Source organism: Mya arenaria, chromosome 1 (assembly GCF_026914265.1).
Source record: "Mya arenaria isolate MELC-2E11 chromosome 1, ASM2691426v1".
Lineage (NCBI taxonomy): Eukaryota > Metazoa > Mollusca > Bivalvia > Myida > Myidae > Mya > Mya arenaria.
In genome coordinates, this window is record NC_069122.1 from 59,664,970 (window position 1) to 59,683,036 (window position 18,067).

The following is an 18,067-nucleotide window of genomic DNA, read 5'->3' on the forward strand; positions in this document are numbered from 1 at the left end:
TTGGACATAACCGCTTTTAAAGATAATATTTTATGAAAGACAGATGTTTGAATTGCTAGTGTATGGTATAATGATCATTCATTGGCGCATATTTATGCGTCGTATTATTTCATTGACTAACAACGTTCACTAAAATGACGCTTTTCTCAGTGAGCCTTCGGTACACATTAATTAAAAATACACTGGACAATGTACAATTGTGTCCATGCAATTCCAAAAAATTACAGAAATTGCAAGAAGTATACATCAACAATCTGTAAGGATTCCCCAGTTGGCCTGATATTCTGACATTACGGCTTTGAAATCCTTTCCAAAAGAGATACTGTCCTAAAAACTATGTAGAAAAGGGTGTGGGTGCTTAAACACGAGCATATGAAAACCCACCACGCGTGGCTAGGCGAAAGTGCTTAAACAAGAACATATGAAAACCCACCATGCGTGGCTAGGCGAAACTGCTTAAACACGAACATATGAAAACCCACCATGCGTGGCTAGGCGAAAGTGCTTAAACACGAACATATGAAAACCCACCATGCGTGGCTAGGCGAAAGTGCTTAAACAAGAACATATGAAAACCCACCATGCGTGGCTAGGCGAAAGTGCTTAAACACGAACATATGAAAACCCACCATGCGTGGCTAGGCGAAACTGCTTAAACAAGAACATATGAGAACCCACCATGCGTGGCTAGGAGAAAGTGCTTAAACACGAACATGTGAAAACCCACCATGCGTGGCTAGGCGAAAGTGCTTAAACAAGAACATATGAAAACCCACCATGCGTGGCTAGGCGAAAGTGCTTAAACAAGAACATATGAAAACCCACCATGCGTGGCTAGGCGAAAGTGCTTAAACAAGAACATATGAAAACCCACCATGCGTGGCTAGGCGAAAGTGCTTAAACAAGAACATATGAAAACCCACCATGCGTGGCTAGGCGAAAGTGCTTAAACACGAACATGTGAAAACCCACCATGCGTGGCTAGGCGAAAGTGCTTAAACACGAACATGTGAAAACCCACCATGCGTGGCTAGGCGAAAGTGCTTAAACAAGAACATATGAAAACCCACCATGCGTGGCTAGGCGAAAGTGCTTAAACAAGAACATATGAAAACCCACCATGCGTGGCTAGGCGAAAGTGCTTAAACACGAACATGTGAAAACCCACCATGCGTGGCTAGGCGAAAGTGCTTAAACAAGAACATATGAAAACCCACCATGCGTGGCTAGGCGAAAGTGCTTAAACACGAACATGTGAAAACCCACCATGCGTGGCTAGGCGAAAGTGCTTAAACACGAACATATGAAAATCCACCATGCGTGGCTAGGCGAAAGTGCTTAAACACGAACATGTGAAAACCCACCATGCGTGGCTAGGCGAAAGTGCTTAAACACGAACATATGAAAACCCACCATGCGTGGCTAGGCGAAAGTGCTTAAACACGAACATGTGAAAACCCACCATGCGCTTGAACAAGAACATATCAAAACCCATACGCGTGGCTAGGCGAAATTTCTTTAACAAGAACATATTAAAATCCACACGAGTGGCTAGGCGAAAGCGCTTGAACAAGAACATATTAAAACCCACACTAGTGGCTAGGCGAAATTTCTTTAACAAGAACATATTAAAATCCACACAAGTGGCTAGGCGAAATTTCTTTAACAAGAACATATTAAAATCCACACGAGTGGCTAAATGAAGGCGCTTGAACAAGAACATATTAAAATCCACACGAGTGGCTAGGCGAAAGCGCTTGAACAAGAACATATTAAAATCAACACGAGTGGCTAGGCGAAAGCGCTTGAACAAGAACATATTAAAACCCACACGAGTGGCTAGGCGAAAGCGCTTGAACAAGAACATATTAAAATCCACACGAGTGGCTAGGCGAAAGCGCTTGAACAAGAACATATTAAAATCCACACGAGTGGGTAGGCGAAAGCGCTTGAACAAGAACATATTAAAATCCACACGAGTGGCTAGACGAAAGCGCTTGAACAAGAACATATTAAAATCCACACGAGTGGCTTAATGAAAGCGCTTGAACAAGAACATATTAAAACCCACACGAGTGGCTAAATGAAAGCGCTTGAACAAGAACATATTAAAATCCACACGAGTGGCTAAATGAAAGCGCTTGAACAAGAACATATTAAAACCCACACGAGTGGCTAGGCTAAAGCGCTTGAACAATAACATATTAAAATCCACACGAGTGGCTAAATGAAAGCGCTTGAACAAGAACATATTGAAATCCACACGAGTGGCTAGGCGAAAGCGCTTGAACAAGAACATATTAAAATCCACACGAGTGGCTAGGCGAAAGCGCTTGAACAAGAACATATTAAAATCCACACGAGTGGCTAAATGAAAGCGCTTGAACAAGAACATATTAAAACCCACACGAGTGGCTAGGCGAAAAGCGCTTGAACAAGAACATATTAAAATCCACACGAGTGGCTAGGCGAAAGCGCTTGAACAAGAACATATTAAAATCCACACGAGTGGCTAGGCGAAAGCGCTTGAACAAGAACATATTAAAATCCACACGAGTGGCTAAATGAAAGCGCTTGAACAAGAACATATCAAACCCACACCCGTGGCTAGGCGAAAGATCTTTAACACAAACATGCTAAAACCCACACGAGTGGCTAGGCGAAAGCGCTTGAACAAGAACATATTAAAACCCACACGAGTGGCTAGGCGAAAGCGCTTGAACAATAACATATTAAAATCCACACGAGTGGCTAAATGAAAGCGCTTGAACAAGAACATATTGAAATCCACACGAGTGGCTAGGCGAAAGCGCTTGAACAAGAACATATTAAAATCCACACGAGTGGCTAGGCGAAAGCGCTTGAACAAGAACATATTAAAATCCACACGAGTGGCTAAATGAAAGCGCTTGAACAAGAACATATTAAAACCCACACGAGTGGCTAGGCGAAAAGCGCTTGAACAAGAACATATTAAAATCCACACAAGTGGCTAGGCGAAAGCGCTTGAACAAGAACATATTAAAATCCACACGAGTGGCTAGGCGAAAGCGCTTGAACAAGAACATATTAAAATCCACACGAGTGGCTAAATGAAAGCGCTTGAACAAGAACATATCAAACCCACACCCGTGGCTAGGCGAAAGATCTTTAACACAAACATGCTAAAACCCACACGAGTGGCTAGGCGAAAGCGCTTGAACAAGAACATATTAAAACCCACACGCGTGGCTAGGCGAAATTGCTTTTACACGAACATGTTAAAACCAACGCGCGTGGCTGGGCGAAAGTGCTTCAACACGAAGATTTTAAAATCAAAACGCTTGGTTAGGCGAAAGTGCTTAAACACAATCATGTGAAAACCCACCAAGCCTAGCTCAGCGAAAGTGCTTAAACACGAACTTGTGAAAATCAATCACATGTAGCTCGGCGAAGGTGCATACATGCGAAACCCCACACGATATATAAGTACTGGAATTGCTGCTGGAACATCAGAGCTGACATAAATCCTGTGAAAATTGTAGTCTACGTCGACCAGGTTCATGGGGACAATGGAGAAGAAACCCTTGTAGCTTCTGTACACAAAGGAAGTATTTCAAGTACAGGTGACCGCCACGTGCTTGCCATCCAGAGCACCACAGCAGTGGAAATCTCCATCTCTTCTCAAACTTCTCAGCAATGAAGGTCCACTCTTTAGTTGTAGTAGGACACTGGCTTCAGTTCATTTAGTAGTGTGCTCTAGTGGCCATAGTGTTCTTTCTTTCGTCAGACATCCATTTCCTGACCAACTTAGACCTTGGTTTGCTCCTGCGTCTCGGTTTGACCCTACCCTCGAAAATAAAAACCAAAATATGATAAGAACCTTGTTGTAAGCTAGAAAGCAAGAAAGTGTCATAGTGATATAAGATAATTTAACCAGTAAGAGGAGGTGCTGAGACTGCATGAGTTACTTATCATGTTCTCTGATGTGCTTCAAAAGAAGAGATCCCGCTGCCTCCTTTTTTCTGGTTGTCTCGTCGACAGTACGTCATTTTGCAGGAATTTAATTGTGTTAAATTGGGATTTAATAATTGGGAGTTACACACGCCTATGCTTTGCAGAGTTGCTCAGGACTGACTGAGGAAGAAAACTGGCCTTATGAATAGTCACGTTATTAAATGGGAAACGTTCGAGCTACTCAAATTCAGCTGTCTTCGCCGACACCGTGGACCCATCTCGGTGGCATCATACTATAATATGATGGACACACGTAATCAGCACGCAAGGTCTTTCGGCATTATTTTTGAAATGCCAAAGCTTTGGCAACCGCTGGCGAAGTTGCTGCCGGAACCTGAAGAACTCCACCTGTGGTCATACGATCTCTTAAGATGCCCTCACAAAGATATTTTAACGATCAGAGACGAATTTTAACAACTGCATCTGGTGTCAATTTTGGGACAGTGTGACAGGCGCATTAATAAAACACCATATAAGATCATAAAACGCCATTTTGGGTGATCTAATATAAATCATCAAAATTTGGGTTTATCTTATAATCTTACATAAACGTAAACATGTTTTCGTGATGTCTTTTAAACACATGTTGATAATCAATTTCTTTGTAAATGATGTTATTTACAACCCCTTGATTGATTCTAAACGCTGACTCCATATCGCAAACGATATGATAAGTTATAATAATTTTACTGTATGTTTAATGGGCGGATCGTCACACCTCCAGTCAACTATGAAGTGGTATAGACGTACTGACGCTCATTTTGTTGTTTGTTTTTCAGTACTTGGAAATGAAACGTTATGTACGAAAACAAGAACAGTGCACTTTAGCCGTCCTATAAATACAAACGCCCATTCATAAAAAAAAAGTATTATTGTGATAGCTGAAGGTAAGATGCTGTCGATTGTTAATGTTGCGTTAGTAGTAGTTGTTGTTGTTGTATTTGTTATAATTTGTCGATGTTGATTGTTTTTGTTGTTGTTATTTCGTGTTGCCGTTGTTGTTGTTGTTTCTTTGAAAAACAACTTTTATTTAGTATCAAAACCTACAAAGATCGTGTTTATTTCTTTGTGATTAAATTGTGTTTCAATTAGATCTAATGAAAGATTTATTAAAGACATTCACTCTACATTATGTATTATACATTTAAGAACATAAAAATATCCATTTTAGCGAAAATAGAAAGTAGATTCAAAATTAATTAAAATATGTAGTAACTATGGTAGAAAATAATTAATTTGTATGGAATTTTGTGGCAGAGAGCTGTTATATTTTATTCGAGTCTTAAATGATTGTTTGTTGTTAATTTGATCAGAAAGTGTTTTGAAATAAACGAATGCATTTTTTCCCTTTTAGATGAAGATCATTGTGGTGTTCTTGCTGTCATTGCTGCTTGTTGGCGTTCTGTCCAAAAAGAAACACAAGCCCAGGGGCAAAGACGAACTACGATTTAAGGTATGTGACCCACCTGTGTGAACCATTAGCATGGGTGGCAGTTGCCAGTTCTGGGCATTAAAAGGTGCGTAACCCTTGAAGCGCAACATAAGACATGCGCACCACCCCAAAACCGATATATTAATATACACTTAAAATGTTTATTTGGTACTTGGGGGTCCTCCCCTACGAACTTTGTTTAATCTGGAATTATGCATTTTGGTGAATTCTCTTACAAATTGTTTCTACGATATTGGCAAAAATACAAAAGTCTGTGTACACCGGGTTTGTTACTACGCGCTTGTCTAAGTCAGGGAAATGTATGAGGAGGGAAATCAACAAGGAAGAACGGTTCAAAGATGCGTTGTTTTCAGGCTCTGACGTTTAACACTATACTTTTGAATAAAGACATCCAAGAAAACGACGTCCTACCCGGTGACCCACCAACTACCGTCCCAAGAAACAAAGCTGAAAATGTGAACAAAGTGGAGAGGAGGGGTAAAATTGTTCAACAATTACTGCAGTCGGGGGCAGACATGGTTTGTTTGCAAGAGGTATGTGATGTTTGTCTGTTGCTGTTGTTGTCGTTTTTGTATTGCCTATTGTATTTGCATAATGCGTAGTAATGTCATAATGCAAAAACAAATGAACCGAGGAGCTATTTTTGGAAGTGTCAGCAGATAAAGAAAAAGTATTTGGTTCCTAAAATGGTGTATACATGTAGATAAATATCCGTTGTGTTTCCATACTTATTTTGAGAAAAACAATTATTAAAGAAATCGAACCAACAAATCAACCAACTCTCTGATACTTCCATTGACCTAATGTGAATTGTTAATGTCTTGAGACACACATATACTTTAAGTATTTGATGGCTGATTACTTATATGTTAAATGAACGACCAGAAGTGGGACCATAAAGTATAATCAGACGAACAGATGACCATTTTTGCAAAAGAAAATTGCAGATCGAAACAAAACAAGTTTGATGTATGACATTCCGTTACACTTAAACGTTTTTCTTTGTCTGCGTTCAAATCTGTTTCAATTGATACTAAAACATGTGGGGAAGATTCTCACATTTATGGGTCAGACACCTTAAGCCGTTACTAATGTCTGACTGAAATAATAAATATTTAAAGAAAAAAGAAACAATTAATTAATATACTTTTCCAGGTTAATGCACGTGAGTCGGTAATAATTAATTTCACTCGCTCTGTTTCTCGTATCTAAGTATGTGAATAAGTTTAAAAATGTGTCGCTTGCCATTATGCAAACTGCCGCTTGCCATAATAAGTACCGGGACATTTAGAGTCTATTTTCCATAGTAATGTCTTTCCTGGGGTCAGATATTTAAAAAAGTGAAAAAAGTGAAAATCAATTTAATGAACCAAGTAGCCGTAGTTAAAACCACATGTATGCAAACTCACACTGTAAATAGACTTATACTAGTAGTTTTACCATATAATAACTTTAGAGTTAGGGTTAGGATCTAATCTCGAGCACCTCGAGCTCCATGATTATGAACAGTCTCAAGTCCAAGTCTAGATTCAGACTCATAAAAGCATTTTTATTGAATTAAAGGAATCAACTGTATTCCGTTCGTTTTACAAAAAAATTATGAATAATTATAAAGTATTTAACAGTAATTAAACTTCAGCAATTTTCCTCATCAAAACTGAACTAGAACAAAAAAGAGACAATGAATTGATGAGTTGCAGTTTTGCAGTTCCGTTCAAGACTTGAAGATGTTCGCAAACAAGGTCCCAGACCTGTAGTTTCGTTGGTAATGGCGACACGTTTATACTGAGCGAAGTCAGTTTCAAGTTTAAACTGATCGAAACTCCTCGGCCATTCATTTCCCCCTGTTATATTCGTCGAAGATCAATTAACATTGTCTTTGCGACGGAAAACGACACCAGGTGGATAACAATCATACAACCGGCCGCGAAATAGTGAGCAGACAGGATACTCAGGGCGGTGGGGCTTCCAAACTGTTCCCCACAATTTCTAAGAAATGACGACAGCAGTTCGATTTGGTATGTCACATCGCATCCACATCCCCTCAACAGAAGGCGAGCTTTTAAATCGCGGCATACCGGAGCCTATGTCATGGCAATGTTACATGTCGTAGACAATTTAATGTAAAAAAAGTGTAGTATCTCTTTGGCCAAAAGGAACAAAAAACGGTGATCACTCGTTTATGTATAGTTTGACTTGGCCCATAGATCTCGTGTTGGTTACCCGCGATGATTTGGGGCGAGTTGTTTTTTTCTCAATATTTCGTCGCATGTCATAAGACTTGTTGTGTTTCGGTGGGCATAGTTAATATGTCTGATAGGTAATGACCTCATTTCATTTTTCAGGTCGTTTTTGAAGAAGATGTCCAGGCCCTGGTGGACGGTCTTCGGAGTGTATATCCTCACTCCTTCAGCTCCATACACAGCTTCAAAGATGATACAATTTTCATCAACGACATGTTTAGGGGTAATTACGACCATTGAATGTTTCTTTGTATGAGCATATATGTATGTATGTAGTATGTTTGTATGTGTGTGTGTGCGTGCGTGCGTGTGTGCGTGCGTGCGTGCGTGCGTGCGTGCGTGTATGTATGTGTGTGACGATTATGCGTTTGTGTCTCTAGTTCTTTAATCGTTTGGGCCATGTCGCGTGAGTCCAAACAGGGTTTTTTTCGACTATGTTCTTCCTGTTCTTTATATTTTAAATTCATTCTCATCTTGCAAATGTAATATTATCATTCATGCTCCCACCTCTGTAGGTCCTATATGCGATCCCATCAAGCTGAGAAGCATGTTTGCTTGTTTTGACGTACACTGTGTCACGGAGTTACAGTCTGGTGAAATCGACGCGGGATTGTTCAAGTGCGGTTTCGCCAATTGCAGAGCAGAGTTTGCTGCTCTTGTGGCCACGAGTGGACAAGACTGTATCATTTGTATGAAATATACCGCAATTGGTCTGATCAATCAGTGAGTATTCATCCGATATATTTCAGGATACAATACATACATACATACATACATACATACATACATACATACATACATACATACATACATGCATGCATGCATGCATGCATGCATGCATGCATGCATGCATGCATACATACATACATACATACATACATACATACATACATACATACATACATACATACAATACATACATACATACAAAGGACACCACCTGCAAACCAAACAACAATGCAACTGAAACGTATTTTCACCAACCATAGCACACATCAGCCCATTATAACAGAGTGACAGTCGTCTATACCCGCCTTACACTCAACAATGTGAATCCTAAACTAACACACCGTGTACTATACATTCATTAAACACCAATGCAAAATATAAAATATATCATTCATAATGGCTACAGTGTTTTCAAGCACTATGAGATGGGAACGTTAAGCCACATATATGGCATATATGAAAAAGGGTAAAAAAATAAATGTTTGGTTTATCACCTGTGAACGGTTTAAATAATATCATATCAGTATATAATTAATAAATGTTGGAGCAACCGCCTGAACACGGTTAACATAATAACCAATTATTAGCAAATGTTAATCATTAATTAATAAATGGCGGGGTTACCGCCTGGAGACGGTTAACATCGTAGTATATCAACAATATATTGTTATATCAATAAACATGTTGGTTACCACGTGGAAACGTTTTACATATAGTTTATTGTATCAGTTGATATATATAGTTAGGTGCGGTTAGGATATTATAGGATATTATAGTTAGGTGCGGTTAGGATATTATAGGATATTATAGTTAGGTGCGGTTAGGATATTATAGGATATTATAGTTAGGTGCGGTTAGGATATTATAGGATATTATAGTTATAATAAAGGCGTGGTTGCCGCCTGGGGACGGTGGGCGATTACAAAGGTAAAGTTGGTCACGGGGTGCTCAGTCTAAGATGTATCCAAACAAAAGCAGGAATAACCTTGTCCAACTAATGTTTTTTTTCAGATGTTCCAACTCTACTGTAGGTGGTCATAAACGTATTAACACGCACGGTCTGCTGCTCGTATCAAAGAAGCCGTTGACAAACAGGGCCACTATCCCTTTTTACCCAGGGACGACAAACAATATCGACTCTGCAGTCCTTGAAACACTCGTTAGTTCCTATTGTTTTCTACCATTTCCTTGCATTGTTTTCCAGTGGAATGCTACTAGTTTGGCCGTTAACAATAATTTAAAAATGTTGGAGGGGGAACGACTTTACTGGTTTATGTTGTTAAATCGCAAAACAAATATGTAATTCTTAGCTCGACACCTTCCAAATCGCATTCGTTGCTGTTGAGTGCCGAATATGTTGAAAATATAGAACTGGGGATGAGGAAAAACTTTAATCGGAAATCAAAAGAATCCCAGAACGAATATAACTTATTTTTTACTTGAGATATTATGCCGCTGTAATGAATTACAAATAACTTGTTTGTTTCTTCAGTATGACGGTCACACGAAGGTCGTCTGCTCTCATCTCACTGTATATGCACCTGTAACAGGAGAAAGTAAGTACCTTAGCTCATCATATTAGAAAACCATTGATGCGGACAATCAAACTGATCTGGATATAGCTGGTAGTTCAGCCTGTTATAATGTATTACGTTATTTAAATATATGATTTACAGCATTTGGTGTTGGCATTTTTGTGTGGGCAAATGTCAATCGATGATTTTTTTTAACTTTCGGTTCATTAAATTAACGTTCATCGATTCTGACGAATGCACCAGAAAGCACCGAATTTTGAAGTTGCGCTGTGGTTTAGTGTCGATGAAAATTGCGTTGTACTTAAGGGCAGTTTGTAGTTGCGCTGAATTTAAGCGTCGTTGGCAGTTGTGGTGTAATTAGGAAAAGTTTGTAGTTGCGCTGAATTTAAGCGTCGTTGGCAGTTGTGGTGTATTTAGGAACAGTTTGTAGTTGCACTCAATTTTAGCGTCGTTTACAGTTGCGCTGTGTATGGGATCATTTTGCAGCTGCGCTGTATTTAAGTGCAGTTTGTAGTTGCGCTGTATTAAAGCGTCGTCGGCAGTTGCGGTGAATTTAGGAACAGTTTGTAGTTGCGCTGAATTTAAGCGTCGTTGGCAGTTGTGGTGTATTTAGGAACAGTTTGTAGTTGCGCTGAATTTAAGCGTCGTTGGCAGTTGTGGTGTATTTAGGAACAGTTTGTAGTTGCACTGTATTTGAGCGTCGTTGGCAGTTGCGCTGTATTTAGGAACAGTTTGTAGTTGCGCTGTATTTAAGCGTCGTTGGCAGTTGCTGTGTATTTAGGAACAGTTTGTAGTTGCGCTGTATCTAAACGTCGTTGGCAGTTGCTGTGTATTTAGGAACAGTTTGTAGTTGCGCTGTATCTAAACGTCGTTGGCAGTTGCGCTGTATTTAAGAACGATTTGTAGTTGCGCTGTATTTAAGCGTCGTTGGCAGTTGCGCTGTATTTAGGAACAGTTTGTAGTTGTACTGTATTTTAGCGTTGTTTACAGTTGCGCTGTGTATGGGATCATTTTGCAGCTGCGCTGTATTTAGGAACAGTTTGTAGTTGCGCTGTATTTAAACGTCGTTGGCAGTTGTGGTGTATTTAGGAACAGTTTGTAGTTGCGCTGAATTTAAGCGTCGTTGGCAGTTGCGGTGTATTTAGGAACAGTTTGTAGTGATACTGTTTTTAAGCGTCGTTTACAGTTGCGCTGTGTATGGGATCATTTTGCAGCTGCGCTGTATTTAGGAACAGTTTGTAGTTGCGCTGTATTTAAGCGTCGTTGGCAGTTGTGGTGTATTTAGGAAAAGTTTGTAGTTGCGCTGAATTTAAGCGTCGTTGGCAGTTGCTGTGTATTTAGGAACAGTTTGTAGTTGCACTCAATTTTAGCGTCGTTTACAGTTGCGCTGTGATTGGGATCATTTTGCAGCTGCGCTGTATTTAAGGGCAGTTTGTTGTTGCGCTGTATTAAAGCGTCGTCGGCAGTTGTGGTGTATTTAGGAACAGTTTGTAGTTGCGCTGAATTTAAGCGTCGTTGGCAGTTGTGGTGTATTTAGGAACAGTTTGTAGTTGCGCTGAATTTAAGCATCGTTGGCAGTTGTGGTGTATTTAGGAACAGTTTGTAGTTGCACTGTATTTGAGCGTCGTTGGCAGTTGCGCTATATTAAGGAACAGTTTGTAGTTGCGCTGTATTTAAGCGTCGTTGGCAGTTGCTGTATTTTTAGGAACAGTTTGTAGTTGCGATGTATTTAAACGTCGTTGGCAGTTGCGATGTATTAAGGAACAATTTGTAGTTGCGCTGTATTTAAGCGTCGTTGGCAGTTGCGCTGTATTTAGGAACAGTTTGTAGTTGTACTGTATTTTAGCGTTGTTTACAGTTGCGCTGTGTATGGGATCATTTTGCAGCTGCGCTGTATTTAGGAACAGTTTGTAGTTGCGCTGTATTTAAGCGTCGTTGGCAGTTGTGGTGTATTTAGGAACAGTTTGTAGTTGCGCTGAATTTAAGCGTCGTTGGCAGTTGTGGTGTATTTAGGAACAGTTTGTAGTTGCACTGTATTTGAGCGTCGTTGGCAGTTGCGCTGTATCTAGGAACAGTTTGTAGTTGCGCTGTATTTAAGCGTCGTTGGCAGTTGCAGTGTATTTAGGAACAGTTTGTAGTTGCGCTGTATCTAAGCGTCGTTGGCAGTTGTGGTGTATTTAGGAACAATTTGTAGTTGCGCTGTATTTAAGCGTCGTTGGCAGTTGCGCTGTATTTAGGAACAGATTGTAGTTGTACTGTATTTTAGCGTCGTTTACAGTTGCGCTGTGTATGGGATCATTTTGCAGCTGCGCTGTATTTAGGAACAATTTGTAGTTGGGCTGTATTTAAGCGTCGTTGGCAGTTGCGCTGTATTTAGGAACAATTTGTAGTTGCGTTGTATTTAGCGTCGTTGGCAGTTGCGGTGTATTTAGGAACAGTTTGTAGTTGTACTGTATTTAAGCGCCGTTTACAGTTGCGCTGTGTATGGGATCATTTTGCAGCTGCGCTGTATTTGGGAACAGTTTGTAGTTGCGCTTTATTTAAGCGTCGTCGGCAGTTGCACTGTATTTAAGGGCAGTTTGTAGTTGCGCTAAATTAAAGCGTCGTTGGCAGTTGCGGTGTATTAAGGAACAGTTTGTAGTTGCGCTGTATTTAAACGTCGTTGGCAGTTGCGCTGTATTTAGGAACAATTTGTAGTTGCACTGAATTTAAGCGTCGTTGGCAGTTGCTGTGTATTTAGGAACAGTTTGTAGTTGTACTGTATTTTAGCGTTGTTTACAGTTGCGCTGTGTATGGGATCATTTTGCAGCTGCGCTGTATTTAGGAACAGTTTGTAGTTGCGCTGTATTTAAGCGTCGTTGGCAGTTGTGGTGTATTTAGGAACAGTTTGTAGTTGCGCTGAATTTAAGCGTCGTTGGCAGTTGTGGTGTATTTAGGAACAGTTTGTAGTTGCACTGTATTTGAGCGTCGTTGGCAGTTGCGCTGTATTTAGGAACAGTTTGTAGTTGTACTGTATTTTAGCGTTGTTTACAGTTGCGCTGTGTATGGGATCATTTTGCAGCTGCGCTGTATTTAGGAACAGTTTGTAGTTGCGCTGTATTTAAGCGTCGTTTACAGTTGTGGTGTATTTAGGAACAGTTTGTCGTTGCACTGTATTTTAGCGTCGTTTACAGTTTCGCTGTGTATGGGATCATTTTGCAGCTGCGCTGTATTTAGGAACAGGTTGTAGTTGCACTGTATTTTAGCGTCTTTGGTAGTTGCGGTGTATTTAGGAACAGTTTGTAGTTGCGCTGAATTTAAGCGTCGTTGGCAGTTGCGGTGTATTAAGAAACAGTTTGTAGTTGTGCTGTATTTAAGCGTTGTCGCCAGTTGCACTGTATTTAAGGACAGTGTGTAGTTACGCTGTATTTAAGCGTCGTCGGCAGTTGCACTGTATTTAAGCGTCGTTGGCAGTTTTGTGACGTTCAGATTATTTGCGTATGAATTTATAGTTGATGGTTCTAATTGTAACATGTATCATCAAATTGATATGATATATATCGAAACAGACTGCATGCTGAACCTTATCAAAATGCTGTTTATGCACATAAGGTTATTTCTATAATTTACTTACAGTTGACGTAGCTCTGCTCGGGCTTTTGAATTATGAAGCCATGAGCACATTTGAAGTGAACAACCTTGTATCGAGGTATGGAGATGACACCGGGACCGTTATACTGGGGGACTTCAATATCGGCCCAGCCGACCCGACAAATTCTATACTTGCTAATGGTGAAGGTAGGTAATGTATATAATTATCGGCAAGAGGTGATCAAGGCACCATTGTCGGATAACCATAACTTACCCATTCCGTTACTCTCAATTGAAACAAATGAGTGTAACGGAATGGGTCAGTCGTCTGTATCCGACGATGCGAGGCACACACCCAAGCATTTTTTTTTTATTTCAATGTGTTTTACATGGTGGTGCACGATAAGGCGGCCATTCATTGTAGTTAACGTACATGTTTTTGTTCTTAATTTGGATGAGTTTCTTTCTGTAACAAAGAATTGATTATGTCACAAAAACACTATCAAAGTATTATGAAGTAAAATGACAGCTGTAAGATATTTTTTTATGTTTTCAGAGAACTACAATGTTCTGGAAGGTGCATTCACAACAACTCGCGTGCAGCAGTGCACATTCTGTGGTTTCCCGGACAACATTTATAACCAGGCCATGTTCGAGACCCGGTCATTAATTATAGACCATATATTTGCCAGCAATGGCACGGAAGTGGTCAATGCACAGGTAAGGAACGCAAGTGACCAATGCACAGGTAATGAACGCAGGTGACCAATGCACATGTAAGGAACCCAGTTGACCAATGCACATGTAAGGAACGCAAGTGACCAATGCACAGGTAAGGAACGCAGTTGACCAATGTACAGGTAAGGAACGCAGGTGCTCAACGCACATGTAAGGAACGCAAGTGACCAATGCACAGGTAAGGAACGCAAGCGACCAATGCACAGGTAAGGTACGCAAGTGCTCAATGCACAGGTAAGGAACGCAGGTGACAAATGCACAGGTAAGGAACGCAAGTGACCAATGAACAGGTATGGAGCGCAAGTGACAAATGTACAGGTAAGGAACGCAAGTGACCAATGTACATGTAAGGAACGCAGGTGACAAATGCACATGTAAGAAACGCAAGTGACCAATGCACATGTAAGGAACGCAAGTGACAAATGCACATGTAAGGAACGCAAGTGACCAATGCACATGTAAGGAACGCAAGTGACCAATGCACATGTAAGGAACGCAAGTGACCAATGCACATGTAAGGAACGCAAGTGACCAATGCACATGTAAGGAACGCAAGTGACCAATGCACATGTAAGGAACGAAAGTGACCAATGCACATGTAAGGAACGAAAGTGACCAATGCACAGGTAAGGAACGCAAGTGACCAATGGACATATAAGGAACGAAAGTGACCAATGCACATGTAAGGAACACAGGTGACAAATGCACAGGTAAGGAACGCAAGTGACCAATGGACATGTAAGGAACGCAAGTGACCAATGGACATGTAAGGAACGCAAGTGACCAATGGACATGTAAGGAACGAAAGTGACCAATGGACATGTAAGGAACGCAGGTGACAAATGCACAGGTAAGGAACGCAAGTGACCAATGGACATGTAAGGAACGCAAGTGACCAATGGACATGTAAGGAACGAATGTGACCAATGCACATGTAAGAAACGCAAGTGACCAATGGACATGTAAGGAACGCAGGTGACCAATGCACAGGTAAAGAAAGCAAGTGACCAATGCACATGTAAGGAACGCAGTTGACCAATGCACAGGTAAGGAACGCAAGTGACCAATGCACAGGTAAAGAAAGCAAGTGACCAATGCACATGTAAGGAACGAAAGTGACCAATGCACAGGTAAAGAACCTGTCTACCAGTTGAAGTCTACCAGTGGGTTCAACCGGTCTACCAGTGGGTTTAAGCAAGTCTAACAGTGTGTTTAACCGGTCTACCAGTGGGTTTAACCGGTCTACCAGTGGGTTTAAGGAAGTCTACCAGTGGGTTTAAGCAAGTCTAACAGTGTGTTTAACCGGTCTACCAGTGGGTTTGACCGGTCTACCAGTGGGTTTAACCGGTCTACCAGTGGGTTTTACCATCTACCAGTGTGTTTAACCGGTCTACCAGTGGTTTTTAGCAAGGCTACCAGTGTGTTTAACCGGTCTACCAGTGGGTTTAAGCAAGTTTACCAGTGGGTTTAACCGGTCTACCAGTGGGTTTAAGCAAGTCTACCAGTGGGTTTAACCGGTCTACCAGTGGGTTTAACCAGTCTATCAGTGGGTTTAAGCAAGTCTACCAGTGGGTTTAACCGGTCTACCAGTGGGTTTAAGCAAGTCTACCAGTGGGTTTAACCGGTCTACCTGTGGGTTTTACCGGTCTACCAGTGCTCAGTGTGGACCATTAGTCAGTCATTTCTCTTGACCAATGTAGTTTTGGGGAGTTGGAATACTTTATCTTGAGGCCAGGCTGACTAAAATTAACAGCGTATCTATACAATAGAGAAATACTGGTCAATAATGTATTGTTATCCTTTTTACAAATGTATGTTCCGGTTGTATTTAGAACACTTGAAGTCTCTGTCTTTGGCGGATTACCAACTGTATTCAATCTTATACGAGCAGAGTAACAGCAACAGCGAGATGGCCTTTGTTGTTGCTTGGTTGTATGAAATAGTCCAATCTTAATCATAATTTGTTTTTACTTTTTCATAAAAATGTTTTTGTATCACGTATGGGCAATATGACATTAGTCTCCCTGTTGCAGAGAATGTTCCGCCCTGTTGATGCCAACACGACGACGTCTGACGCCGACGGTAACCGCCCTCTCAGTGACCACTACGGAGTCATGGCAGAAATCAGACGGAAACCCCTCAGGGAATCAAAGCGAAAGCCACGAAAGGAACCTAGCATGAAAAAAATGCCCTAATTTTAACACTGCAATACAGAAAAATATATTTTCACTATAGATATATGTTCGGGGGACTCTTATTTCTTTATTAAGTTCGGATGAGACCGTATCCCATGCAAGCATTTGTTGTGTCACAAGTTGCAATACTAGTGTGTTGAGTTGTGGTTGCATACTTGTTTGTATCAACCTGTAAGTATTGAGCATTTCTGACAATGTATATTGTGTGTTTACTATCCATATATACTTCTGTCAATGTATGTTGTGTTATTCTGACAATGCATATTTCTGTCAATCTATGTTGTGTATTTCTGTCCATATAGTCTAATATATACTGTGTAGTTCTAACATTCGGTTTTAATGAAAAAGGATTAAACATATTCATCCTTTTTCATATCCATTTAAGAAAAAGAAAGGGAGTTAAAATGGAGTCAGTGAGCCAACATGATGTTCTATAGTACAGATTTTAATCTCTTTAATCAAACATGTGTTTGTAATGAAATTAGAGGGACTGTACTCCATATGATGAAATAGCGAAAAAAAGAGAAAATTGTCGAAAACTGACATAATCTTGGTATCGATGTGTACAATGCATTGAAACTTACTAACTGAAGTACCACAAAGTTTACAATTTATTTAATTTTCGCAGTGTTTTCGTATTTTTCCATTAAAAAAATTCATGGATATGTCTACCTAGTAGACTTCATTCCTTATGCGTGATTGGCTAGTGGATGTTATCACGTGATACTACCGAGTTAGGTGTATAGCTTAATTATATCACCCGTTTAGAATAAGCCTTCGTAGCTCAGTGGATACAACACTAGACTGCAATTTTGGCGACACCGGTTTGAACACGGTCTTCGACACTTTTTTTTTTAATTTACAAATATGAAATCAGCGAGTAAAACATTTTATTAAATAATTGTCCTGAGATTTGTTACAGAAAAGAAATATTTTTGGTGCCAATATTGTGTCCCTTTAAATAACGCATATCAGAATGCTGTAAAATAGCCTCAGTGAATATATATAGTGAAGTATATATGAAATATTTCTGTACATAGAAAAAAAGTATAATGATCTTCATGCAATCAATGTTGATCAATGAAAATCACCTGGTCTAATGTAAAAAATCCCATAAAGAGTAAATTTCATCAAATTCGGAAATGACGTCTCAGTGTTTCATGCTATTTCTTGCTTTTTAAACATGTGACATTTGAAGCTGAATGGTTTGTGATATGAAAAAACTGGGTGGACGTGCTGGACCTACTTGATCCATTCATTACATTGTCTGTAGTCCTACACCAGATATAAAACATTGTGGTTACGTCCAACCATTTTTTATTATAATAAACGCAATTTTTTACCTACAGATGTTAAATGTTTAGTACACAAGTGGAATGCTCTCCCCCTAAATGGTGTTGTGAAAGACTAGAAATCAGTGTTATTGAGTATAGAAAATATATCGCTTTTTTCATTAACATGGTAGAGGGCAAGTAGTCAATGTTTCTTTCATTATAAGGAAGAGTTCTTAATTTTTAATATGCTTTTCCTGTGATTTATAGAGATTTATCAGTGAAACACAATAACAATCGAGTGTTCCAAACAGTGAAATAAAAATTTAAACGTCAG

At 40.0% G+C, this 18,067-nt stretch overlaps 1 protein-coding gene across 1 annotated transcript; it reads left to right on the forward strand.

Annotated features, from left to right (window-relative positions):
* The first annotated feature begins 4,774 nt into the window (after positions 1–4,774).
* Positions 4,775–18,066, forward strand: LOC128236434 (uncharacterized). Its single transcript, XM_052951296.1, has 10 exons — positions 4,775–4,883; positions 5,351–5,449; positions 5,803–5,982; positions 7,795–7,915; positions 8,208–8,415; positions 9,433–9,580; positions 9,914–9,977; positions 13,572–13,733; positions 14,083–14,246; positions 16,298–18,066. The coding sequence occupies exons 2-10, from the start codon at positions 5,351–5,353 to the stop codon at positions 16,457–16,459; spliced, it is 1,308 nt and encodes a 435-aa protein (XP_052807256.1). The 5' UTR covers positions 4,775–4,883; the 3' UTR covers positions 16,460–18,066.
* The last annotated feature ends 1 nt before the right edge of the window (position 18,067 follows it).